Consider the following 11,851-nt stretch of genomic DNA (forward strand, 5'->3'; position numbering starts at 1 on the left):
TCCCTTCAGGTCAATATCTCTTCAGGTCAACATATCTTCAGGTCAACATCTCTTCAGGTCAACACCTCTTCAGGTTCCTCCATGACATTCCAATCAAACTGAGGTTCTGGACTTTGGAACATTGCAGCACCTTGATTGCCTTTTGAGCCGTTCCGTTGTAGATTAGCTGCAATGTTTGGGATCATTGTTGTGTTGCATCATGACCCAGATTGGTTTAAGCCTGATTTATAGTCTTTACCACCCACTGACATCCCGTCTTGTGCAGTGCCTCCAGACACAAGTGGTTCTTACAGCACTACAGTGAGCACTGGTCAGAACCTCCTGGGGGGTGTTTTCTTATGTAATGTGGCTGCAGTCAGCTGATCTCAGGGCAGCGTCTGCTCAGGATCAGCAGGCTGGGGCTGTGAGAAAATAAACACAAAATGACAAGTGTTCCTCAAGGTTGTTTTCACACCAGATAGTCCGGTAGACTCGGTTCGGTTGGGGACCAATATTCATGACCTTTTGTTACATTTGAGCTGGTGAGTTTGCATTCACACTGCACTGTGCAGTCGAGACAACCTGTTGAACCAACCTGTTGAACCAACCTGTTGATCCAACCTGTTGAACCAACCTGTTGAACCAACGTGTTGAACCAACCTGTTGAACCAACCTGTTGATCCAACCTGTTGAACCAACCTGTTGAACCAATCTGTTCCCCCGCTCGCCTGTGGGGGCGCTGCACCAAGAACTACTGAAAGAAACGACACAAAAACCTCTGAAGACACGTCTTCTTCTGTAAATAAAAATAAAAAGGAAGTGGCATCAAGTTTTAGCAGTTTTAGGAGTTATATTTTATCATTTTTCAAAAATGGACTCAGCATGAGCAGAAGATGAGACAGAAGACCACGGAGAATATTGTTTTTCACACAAGGCAGCTGACGGCTCCATATGAGGTTTTAGCCCGGGCGAGAGTTCACCTTTTTGTTCCGTGACAGAGTTCGATGGCGCGTTCACACCTCCCTAAACGAACCGGACTTTGTAGGAAAACGAGCTAGAGTTCGATTAAAGCGAACTAAACAGGGCTGGTGTGAATGCACCCTGAATCTTGTTGAGGCCTTAAAGCTTTTGCTGTCACACGGCCTCACATTTGACTCCAGGACCCGTCGGTCTACAGAGGAGTTGCTGGTCGATTCAGTGACTTCATGGAGCCCAAACCATCAGCCCTCCACCACCATGCTTCACAGTGGTTATGAGATGTTTGTGCTGATAATACTATTAAAGGGCTTCATGCAAACAACTAGTGATGGATGTGAGTGCAACACAGTGGAGCAGACAGGGATTATTATGGATTACTATAATTTCCAGACTATAAGCTGTTCCTTTTTTCACAATGCTGTGCCTAATTTATGAAGTTCATTTATTTATTTTTTGACTGGGAGTCTGTTTTAAGGAGAGTGGTGGTGCAGATGTTAGAGGAGGTGGGCCTGTGATTGGCAGATCACTGGTTCAACTCCCGGTACCGACAACATCAAAATGTGGGTGGGATAGGAGAAGCACCCACACCTGTCTCCACCCTCATTTGCCCCACTCTGGGCCCTTGAGCAAGGCCCTTAACCCCCACCATCTGCTCCCCCAGGTGTCCTAGATATCGGCTCTCTGCTCCACACAGGCTGTGGTAGCTCGGTGTCTGTGGTTGCGTCATGAAGGACATCCGGTGTAAAAATACCTGCCAAGTCTTTGTGCGACTCAGTTCGCTGTGGTGACCCCTGATGAAGGGAGCAGCCGAAAGAGGAGAAAAAAATATACATCTTTTGACGGGCTAACGAGCTTCATGCTGCCAAAACATTCAGCCTCGTCACACCCGGGCACTCGAAGAGCTGCTCAGTACACATCTCTGCTAGGGTGGTGGATCCTCGTGAGTCAGTGAGACTACTGTATAAATAAAGGTTAAAAAAATCTGACCAATGAAATGACCGAACGCAGCACGGTGGCACAACTGGTAGAGCTGCTGCCTCTCAGCGAGCAGGTCCCCGGTTCAAACCCCGGTCCAGGGGCCTTTCTGAGTGGAGTTTGCATGTTCTCTCCGTGCGTGTGTGGGTTTTCTCCGGGTACTCCAGTTTCCTCCCACAGAACAAAAACATGCATGTTAGGCTGATTGGTAACTCTAAATTGTCTCTAGATGAGCGAGAGAGTGAATGGTTGTTTGTCTCGTTTGTCTCTATGTGTCCCTGTGATGGACTGGAGACCCGTCCAGGGTGTACCCCGCCCCTTGCACAGTGATTGCTGGACATGGACACCGGCGACCCCCGTGACCCAAAATGGAAGAAGTGGGTAAAAGATGATGGATGGAAATGACCGAACAGGTCACAGTGGACCAGGGTCCACTGGGGAGCAGGGGGTTAACTGCAGCTCCTCAGACAAAGTCTTGGATAAAAGACAAAATGTTTCAACAAGAAGAATTTGTCCAGAGGACATGACTCAACTTTGTCAGACTTCCTGGTAGCCTACTGTTTTTTAACAAGACGTGTTACAGGCACTGTTCAGGAAAAAAACATTTACTGTACGTATTTGTGTATGTTACTGGTATGCAATAAAAAATGTAACAAATCTTTGTGTAAATGTCTTGTGTTACAACATGGGCTGCTTGTAGACAAGTGCAGCCATTTATCGACATGTTTTAATGTAGTGGGTGCAGCTTATATTCAGGCGCGCTCAGTGGTCCAGAAATGATGGTACTTATGTAGCAGTGACCGTTTTCATATGTACTGATGCCCCTTTTTGTCCTCATCAGCTCTGCACAGACACATGATGTTTACTGTGGTGTTGGTTGCTCTGGTGATTGGAGGACTAATTATCTTCCTGGTTCAGAAGAACAGGAACCAAGTTCTAAAGGCAAGAGAAGGATGGTGGGGGGCTGGATCCCCTTCTGAAGTTCAGGATGACGTCACCATCCGACCTTTTAAAGTTACCACCAGCAATGAAGAGCTGCAGGTTAGGTTTCCTCTTGGTTTGTCTCACAGGACTGAGACACCACAGCATGTTCTCCTTACTCCCTTATCCATATTTGTTTCTTCTGTTCTCAATCTTCTGTGCCAGGACCTGTACTGGAGAATAGACCAGACTCGACCTGTTCCTTCACTGGAGGCCAGTCAGTTTCATTATGGCTTCAACTCCCACTACCTGCAGAAAGTGGTCTCTTACTGGAGAAATGATTTTGACTGGAGGAGACAGGTGGACAAACTCAACCAGTACCCTCACTTTAAAACCAAAATTGAAGGTAGAACTGCACAGCTGACACATTTTTGAAAAAATAAAATAAAATACTGATTTGTTTGTTTCTGAGTTGTTCCTATTTTTTAACTTCTGTCCAGGCATTGATGTCCATTACGTTCATGTAAAGCCCAAGAAGTTGCCTGAGGGGACTAATGCTATTCCCTTGATAATGGTTCATGGCTGGCCCGGCTCTTTCTATGAGTTTTATGGGATGATTCCTCTTCTAACTGAACCATCAGACCCAGAGAACCTTGTGTTTGAGGTGGTGTGTCCCTCCATACCAGGCTATGGTTTCTCTGAAGCTCCACAGAAGCAAGGTGAGTCTGGAATGTAATAAAACCTCATGTTGAACACTGATCCATCATCGCTGTACTTTAGGGTTTATGGCAGGGCTGTAAACTGCTCAGGGGGCCACAGTTGCTGAAAGTCAACAGCTCAGGAGCCAGACATCCAGCAATTAGTAATTATGTAAATAAAACAAGTATTACAATGATCTGTTACCTTTTAAATTTGTTTATTCTGCTGCATTGAATCATAAATGCAATAAACAGAACCCAAAAGTGTAATTCAAATAAATTCCATTTTAAGATTTATTTATTTGCAATAAAAGTAAAGATGTTCTAATGTGAAACAATATTAAAAAGAAAAATGACACATTATGCCACCTATTTAACTCAAGTATTATGCTGACATCTGGGACTTACCAAATCTTCACACTTTTCAAAATAAAATAAAACATGGACCGTTTCTGATGTTCTCTGAACATGTTGCTGTTCCAGGTGGGCCCATTAAGAACCAGTTCTCATTTACAATGAAATGGCTGCTCAGACCAGTTCTTCCTCAAATGAAATCACAGTCATAAATCATAAATCACAGGCGAAATGTCCACATGCCACTCAGGGGTGAACTTTGAGCAGAACCAAAAGAGGCGGAGCAGAACTCAGCTGGGTTGAAAGCAATCGCGATGTGTGTGCGTGTCATATGTCTCCTTCGTGTCATTTGCTATAACGAATTAACTCGCTTAATCCATCCTATTTGTTTAACTATTTTTTAAACTAACTACAAAGCTTCTGTCCATCCTCCAATATTCCCCCAGTAATAAATCTGTTGTTGTTTAATCTGGCTCGCAGGTGATCATGCACTGATATGACCAGTTTATCAGTGGGGGAAAGAGAAAAAGCACGCCCCCGCAAGAGCATGCAGCCTTTTGAGTTAGATGAGGCCTTGAATAGAGACGCTCGATTGGCTCCAAGTGTCAGGGTTTCTGGCAGGGCAGGGCAGGGCAGGAGTGAACCCAGTTTTGCAGGCAAGAGTCAGGACTGCAGGATTTACAAAAATAAATACTCTTTAATAATAATAATAATAACTCAAAAGACTGACGTGGCAGCAAACTCACAAAACAGAATCAGGACGGGATCAAGGCAGGATCAGAAAGGACAAGGCAATACCCAACAATGACGTGACAAAGGACAAGACTCACAGACAGACATATATACACAGACAGGACAAGACACAATTATAAACAGATGGGACCAGACAAAGGAGAACCCAACCAGGATTAATGAGGAGACACACTAGGAGAACAGACAAGTAAGGCCCACTAGATGGCGTCATCCTTACACCAAGGAGATTCGGGCAAACCATCAGGTAGCTGAAGAGGGAAAAGCAGCGCTTTACTAACACCGTGTTCAGTTCAGTGAAGGTGGTGGGGTGCTGTTGACCTCAACCAGTGATGTTGTCAGGAGGTGGAAGGAATACTTCTCGGACCTTCTCAGTCCCACCAGCACGTATTCCATGGAAAAAGCAGAAGCAAGTTAGGACTTTGGGGTTGGTCTATCCATAACCGTGGCTGAGGTCACAGAGATAGTTAGAAAGCTATGTGGCGGCAGGGCTCCGGGGGTGGATGAGATCCACCCTGAATTCCCTAAGTCTCTTGATGTTGTGGAGCTGTCTTGGTTGACATACCTTTACAACATCGCATGAACAATGGGCACTGTGCTACTTGATTGGCAGACTGGAGTGGTGGTTCCCCTCTTCAAAAAGGTGAACTGGAGGGTGTGCTCCAATTATAGGGCCATCTCTCTCCTTAGCCTCCCTGGTAAGGTCTATTCAGGGGTACTGGAGAAACAAGTCTGACCGTTGGTCCATTGGAGGCCCGTTGCTATGAGCTGTTCGGTCCCTATACATATGGTGCAAGAGTTTAATTTACATTGCCGGTAGTAAGTCGGACCATTCAGGAGTGAAAGTTGGGGTCCACCACAGCTGCCCATTGTCACCGATTCTGTTCATAACTTTTACGGATATAATTTTTATGTGCTGCCAGGATGCATAGGGAGTCTGATTAGATGGCCTCAGGATTCCATCTCTGCTCTTTGCAGATGATATGGTCCTGTTGGCTTCATTATGCTATGATCTTCACCTCTCACTGGGGCGGTTCGCAGCCGAGTGTGAAGCGGCTGGGATGAGAATCAGCATCTCCAAATCTGAGGCCATGGTCCTCGGTTGGAAAAGAGTGGATTGTTCTCTTCACATTGAGGGTGAAATTCTGCCTCAAGTGGAGGAGTTCAAGTATCTCAGAGTTTTGTGAAAGAAGAATAGTGTGAGATTGACAGATGGATTAATGCAGCATCTGGAATATTGTAGATTCTGTGCCAGTCTGTTGTGGTGAAGAGGGAGCTGAGCTGTAAGGGGAAGCTCTCTGTTTACTGGTTGGTCTAGGTTCCTACTCTCACCTATGGCCACGAACTTTAGGTAGTGACCAAAAGAACAAGACTGCAGATACAGATGGCTGAAATGAGTTTCTTCCGCAGGGTAGCTGGACTCTCCCATAAAAAGGGGGTGCGGAGTTCAGTTATCTGGGAGAGACTTGGAGTAGAACCACTGCTCCTCTACATCGAGAGGAGCCAGTTGAGGTGGTTGGGGCATCTGGTAAGGATGCTCCCTGGGCACCTCCCTAGGGAGGTGCTTCAGGCATGTCCAACTGGGAGGAGACCCCGGGGAAGACCCAGAACCCGGTGGAGAAACAAAGTCTCTTGGTTGGCCTGGGAATGTCTTGGTGTCCCCCCAGAAGAGCTGGAAGAGGTGGTTGTGGCGAGAGATGTCTAGACCTCTCAGCTCAAACTGCTGGCCCCACGACCCGACTTCGGAACAAATGGGTGGTTGGATGGATGGATGAATGGATGGATGGATGGATGAATGGATAGATATTTGGTTCATCAAACATATGAATGATAATGAGGAGAATTCTGCATTGTTTTATTTAAAATGCTTTTTTTTTTTTTTTTTAACACAAGTTTTTTCTCAACAGCTTTCAGCTGGACTAAGGTTGATTTCACACCTGATAGTCCGGTAGACTCGATTCGGTTGGGGACCAATATTCATGACCTTTTGTTACATGTGAGCTGGTGAGTTTGCATTCACACTGCACTGTGCAGTCGAGTCAACCTGTTGAACCAACCTGTTGAACCAACCTGTTGAACCAACCTGTTGAACCAACCTGTTGAACCAACCTGTTGAACCAACCTGTTCCCCCACTCGCCTGTGGGGGCGCTGCACCAAGAACTACTGAAAGAAACTACACAAGAACCTCTGAAGACACGTCTTCTTCTTCTGTAAATAAAAATAAAAACGAAGTGGCATCAGGTTTTAGCAGTTTAGGAGTTATATTTTGTCATTTTTCAAAAATCGACTCAGCATGAGCAGAAGATGAGACAGAAGACCATGGAGAATATTGTTCTTCACACAAGGCAGCTGACGGCTCCATATGAGGTCAGAGAAATGTGTGTTTGTTTGCCCTGCGCTGTACTCCACTTCTTGCTTGTGCAGCGGGGCTCGGTCTGTTTACATTCACACTGTACTTGAACCGCGCTGGAGTTCACTTCTACCGGACCGAGACCTAGGTTTTAGCCCGGGCCAGAGTTCACCTTTTTGTTCCGTGACAGAGTTGGATGACGCGTTCACACCTCCCTAAATGAACCGGACTTTCTAGGAAAACGAGCTAGAGTTCGATTAAAGCGGATTAAACAGGGCTGATGTGAATGCACCCTTAAACAAAGCGGCTCTTAAAGTTGTAGTTGTATTTTTATCACAAAATTTTTATTCTGTACATAACTACAAAGTCTTTAATAAACTCATGCCTCTTTTATGTGACATGTTTTTGTGTGGAAGTTGTCTATACTGAAAAGCTATCTCTAGCTTGCTCCGCTGTTTTCTGTTTGATCAGCTCATTTTCTTGCTGTTGTAATTAATTATGTACCAACAAAATTTCTTAAAAGTTGTTCATGATATATTTTTTGAATGTTGTCTGTTGAAAACATTATAAGGTCCTGGTGCATGCTCAAAAATCCAGGTAGAAAAATCTGAAAAAGTTAAATCTGGTCCTCTGGACATTCAAAAAAAATGAAACAAAAAAATTGTAGAAACGTTTCATCTTTTGTCCGAAAGACTTCCTCAGTCTGAGGAGCTGTATTCATCTCGGTCTCTTAAATAGCACCTTCTCAGAGTGGATCAACCAGTTTTGCTGCTGACAACCAAAACCAGCTGATCACATGATCAAGAAGGACCATCAGCCTAACAATGGATCATTAGCACCTGATGGCTGTTTACTGTTCACAGAGGGCTGAGTGATACTAGCAATCACAGCATTGTAAGAGGGGGACAGTTGAACCTGGAGGCTCCACCCCTGTTTAATGATGGACGGTTTATTTTCACAAAGATGGCCTCCTTTACTCCTCTCTCAAACCATCGTTCCTCTCTGTCCAGGATGTGAACATCTTCATCCTTGAAAGAGTGACCACTGGCCTATGCACAAACAGAGTAATGTTGTGTATGCTGTTCAGTGTCAGGAGGGTGATCAGTCTTACATCAGGGAAACAAAACAGCCACTGGCCAAAAGGATGGACCAGCACAGAAGATCAACATCATCAGGCCAGGATTCTGCGGTCTACACTCATCTCCAGGCCAGCTTTTGTTTCACGTCATATGACCATAAATTTCTGTGATAAATCCATAACGCCAAATATTATTCCTCGGTATATGATGAAATATGCAGTATAAATCTTTGAAAGCTAGAAACCAAGGTTGTTTGAAGCTACTTGGCTTCTTCGCACGTCAGTACCGAAACTCCAGAAGATGCTGATTAGTTGGAATGAAAGTTTGCCTGTGAGCCTGAGACCCCTGCACTCTTCTTGTGCGTAGAGAATGTGCGAGCAGTGTGCGATTGCACAGGTGCGTACCTTAGAGGGAACATTGGTAAACAATATCCTGATGCTGCTCAATAATCCAGGTAGAAAAAGCCAAAAAAGTTCAATCTGGTCCTCTGGACATTGAAAAAAACAAAACAAAGCAAAAAAAATATAGAAACGTTTCGTCTCTCATCCGAAAGACTTCCTCAGTCTGAGGGGCTGTATTCAGCTCAGTCTCTTAAATAGCACCTTCTCAGAGTGGATCAACCAGTTTTGCTGCTGACAACCAAAACCAGCTGATCACATGCTCAAGAAGGACCATCAGTCTAACAATGGATCATTAGCACCTGATGGCTGTTTACTGTTCACAGAGGGCTGAGTGATACTAGCAATCACAGCATTGTAAGAGGGGGACAGTTGAACCCGGAGGCTCCACCCCTGTTTAATGATGGATGGTTTCTTTTCACAAAGATGGCCTCCTTTACTCCTCTCTCAAACCATCGTTCCTCTCTGTCCAGGATGTGAACATCTTCATCCCTGAAAGAGTGACCGCTGGCCTGGAGATGAGTGTAGACCGCAGAGTCCTGGCCTGATGATGTTGATCTTCTGTGCTGGTCCATCCTTTTGGCCAGTGGCTGTTTAGTTTCCCCGATGTAAGACTGATCACCCTCCTGACACTGAACAGCATACACAACATTACTCTGTTTGTTCCGGGGGACTGGATCTTTGGGATGAACCAGTCTTTAATGTATTTTGGGGTTTAAAAGCCACTGGGACGTTATGTTTAGAAAATAAACGTCTCAGTTTCTCTGAAACTCCCTCAACATACGGAATGACCACTGGTCTGGGTCTGGGTTCCTCCTTTTCACCTGATGGCTGACTGGAGTCCTGTTTGGGTTTCTTCTCTGCTTTCAGGAAGGCCCAGTTAGGATATCCACATTGCTCTAGAGCCTGTCTTGTGTGGGATTTCTCCTTCTGCCTGGCTTGATATTCTGCCTGTGGTTGCCTTATACTAGGCAGTCCCCAACAAGTACAAAATAAAGTAGAATTTAAAAGAATTCAGCATCAATGTTTCAAGCTAAGTATACATATCGTGTGATCCCTACAATTAGACAAAGAAAATTTTCCCACCGTGTTGAGCTGTTTTTACTTATGTTCTGCAGTCCTGACTGAAGATCTTTCTACAGGTACTGCTAATAATTTGCACCAAATTGTCCCAATGTTCTCCTCAACACAACGACGGTTCAGGAGAAAAAAAACCTGCTGTGGTATATTGTGCTGGCGAATGGTACCGGAGGTTCAATGGTGCACGGGTCCAAAGGTTCCTCAAAGCTCACTGGGTGACTGGCTGCAGAGGCCCAGTCATCAGATGATATTTGTCTGACAATCCATTACAGATGAACTGCAACTAATGTTTGGGGCAGCAGCATGGTCGGCAAACAAGCTGCCTGGGGACCAAATAAGTTGTGGGGGTGGGGGAGGGGGTGGAGTTGGGATTTGTGACCTACAGACCATCACTACGGCAAATTGTTTAACAAATAGCTATGCATTAATCTTGAATGTACTTTATGTCTTACACAGTCCTATAATAAATTTTCTTCCAGCCTGTTTTAATTGCTTCATTCAGTTTTTTATTGCTAAAACCTTGTTGGTTACTGTGGTCATAAAAATGTCCTGAAAGCTTTCTTTGTGAACTTCTCATGACAGTTTGAACGTCTTGTTTGCATGTTGCTGGTGAAGATTCTCAGTCATCCAGGACATGATGAATTCAAAAAGCGTTCAATACAAAAACAGCTGGACTTTATTTGTAACAGAAGACGTTTCTCCTCATCCGAGGAGCTTTCTCAATTCAAAGAGCAGAGAGTGAGGGGTTCAGGTTTGCATGTTGTCACAGATACATTCCTTCTGTTGCATCTTCTAAAAATGAACAAACACCATCCTATTGGCATTAAAATAATAATTTTGTAGCGTTTGTTTGTTTCCCTGATAGTTAATTTCAAAACTTTGAGATGCTGCTCATCTGCTGCCGATTGTTTTATGCTTCGTGCACATGTGCACATCTTTGTTTCACTTTCTCACTTTGCACATGTGAACAGGTTTTGATTCGGTTTGTGCTGCACACATCTTCCACAAGTTGATGAAGCGGCTGGGCTTCCACCAGTTTTATGCTCACGGAGGAGACTGGGGCTGGCTGGTTACCACCAACATGGCTCAACTGCAGCCCAAGTACGACACACACCAAGTTTGTCTGCACATGATAAATGCAGTGAAACCACAGGTTACACCATGTGCATGGCAACTGTGTTTCATTGCATCTTCAGAAATAGATGAGAACCTATGTCCACATTACGTTTCTCTTTAACGTCAGTCTTTTCGTACCTCAGAACCATTAAAGGCTTGCATGTAAACTTTGCCCCACCCTCCAAACCTGGGCTGTCTATGGCTTTATCCATCATGTTTGGCCATCACTTCCCAAAGCTGTTTGGCTTCACTGAACTGGATGTTGGGCGTATTTATCCGTGCATGGAGAAACTGGTGGTGGAATCCATCAAGGAGACTGGCTACTTGCACATCCAGGCTACCAAACCGGACACTGTGGGTAAGAACTGGAGGAGACGGTCCTGATTAATTTCATCTAGATTATAAGCTTTCATCTGGCTAAAAATTCACAAAATGCATTTTATGGACTCGCAGGTTTGTAAAAACTACTTGCGTTCTAGTTATTCGTCATTTACATTAGTGCCTACCTTTTGAATACACATAAGTTTTATTTTATTTTGTCAGGTCGGGGGCTGAATGACTCTCCTGTGGGTCTAGCTGCCTACATCCTGGAGAAGTTCTCTACATGGACCAGCCATGACTTCAGGAACTTGGAGGATGGAGGACTCACCAGGTGAAGGCACATTTTACAACATTTCATTTAAATTTATTGCACGATAACATAATTACAAGCAAAAATAAGTTAAGATGTATCATAGTAGTAGTTTTCATCATCACCCACCTCCAAAGGCAAAAGGTAGACAAACTTGAGATGGACACCTCCGCTAAGCAACCCTGGTAAACACAGAAATCACTTCAGTTCAATTTATTTATACAGAGTCACATCACAACAGAAGTCGTCTCAGGGCGCTGAACAGAAACATTCACATACGTAGAAAAGCCAGTTACCATAGTAAAGTTATCGCTCTAAGGAAGCGGCAGACTTGTTGACTCTTCACTTCATCTCAGTCTCCCATCCTGAGCGAGCACAAAGGAGACAGTGGGAAGAAAAACTCCCTTCAACAGGAACATACCTGCAAGCTTGTCGCTTTTTGGCAAAATTTGCTGTTTTCAAACTAAAATGTCATTTACATGAATTATCCAGATCCAAGGAGGTTGTTGTTTGTTTATTTTCGGGGGGGGAGGGGGGGGGG

General features: G+C 44.6%; 1 protein-coding gene across 1 annotated transcript in view; it reads left to right on the plus strand.

Annotated features, from left to right (window-relative positions):
* Positions 1–2,790: 2,790 nt before the first annotated feature.
* Positions 2,791–11,851, plus strand: part of ephx1 (epoxide hydrolase 1, microsomal (xenobiotic)) — a 14,214-nt gene continuing 5,153 nt past the window's right edge. Inside the window, exons 1-6 of the mRNA XM_037685243.1 lie at positions 2,791–2,973; positions 3,079–3,259; positions 3,354–3,572; positions 10,535–10,664; positions 10,823–11,037; positions 11,223–11,331. Of these exons, the coding sequence (XP_037541171.1) occupies positions 2,791–2,973; positions 3,079–3,259; positions 3,354–3,572; positions 10,535–10,664; positions 10,823–11,037; positions 11,223–11,331 (1,037 nt within the window). The remainder of the gene's footprint in view (positions 2,974–3,078; positions 3,260–3,353; positions 3,573–10,534; positions 10,665–10,822; positions 11,038–11,222; positions 11,332–11,851) is intronic.

Source organism: Nematolebias whitei, chromosome 12 (genome assembly GCF_014905685.2).
Source record: "Nematolebias whitei isolate Nwh7 chromosome 12, NemWhi1, whole genome shotgun sequence".
Taxonomy (NCBI): domain Eukaryota; kingdom Metazoa; phylum Chordata; class Actinopteri; order Cyprinodontiformes; family Rivulidae; genus Nematolebias; species Nematolebias whitei.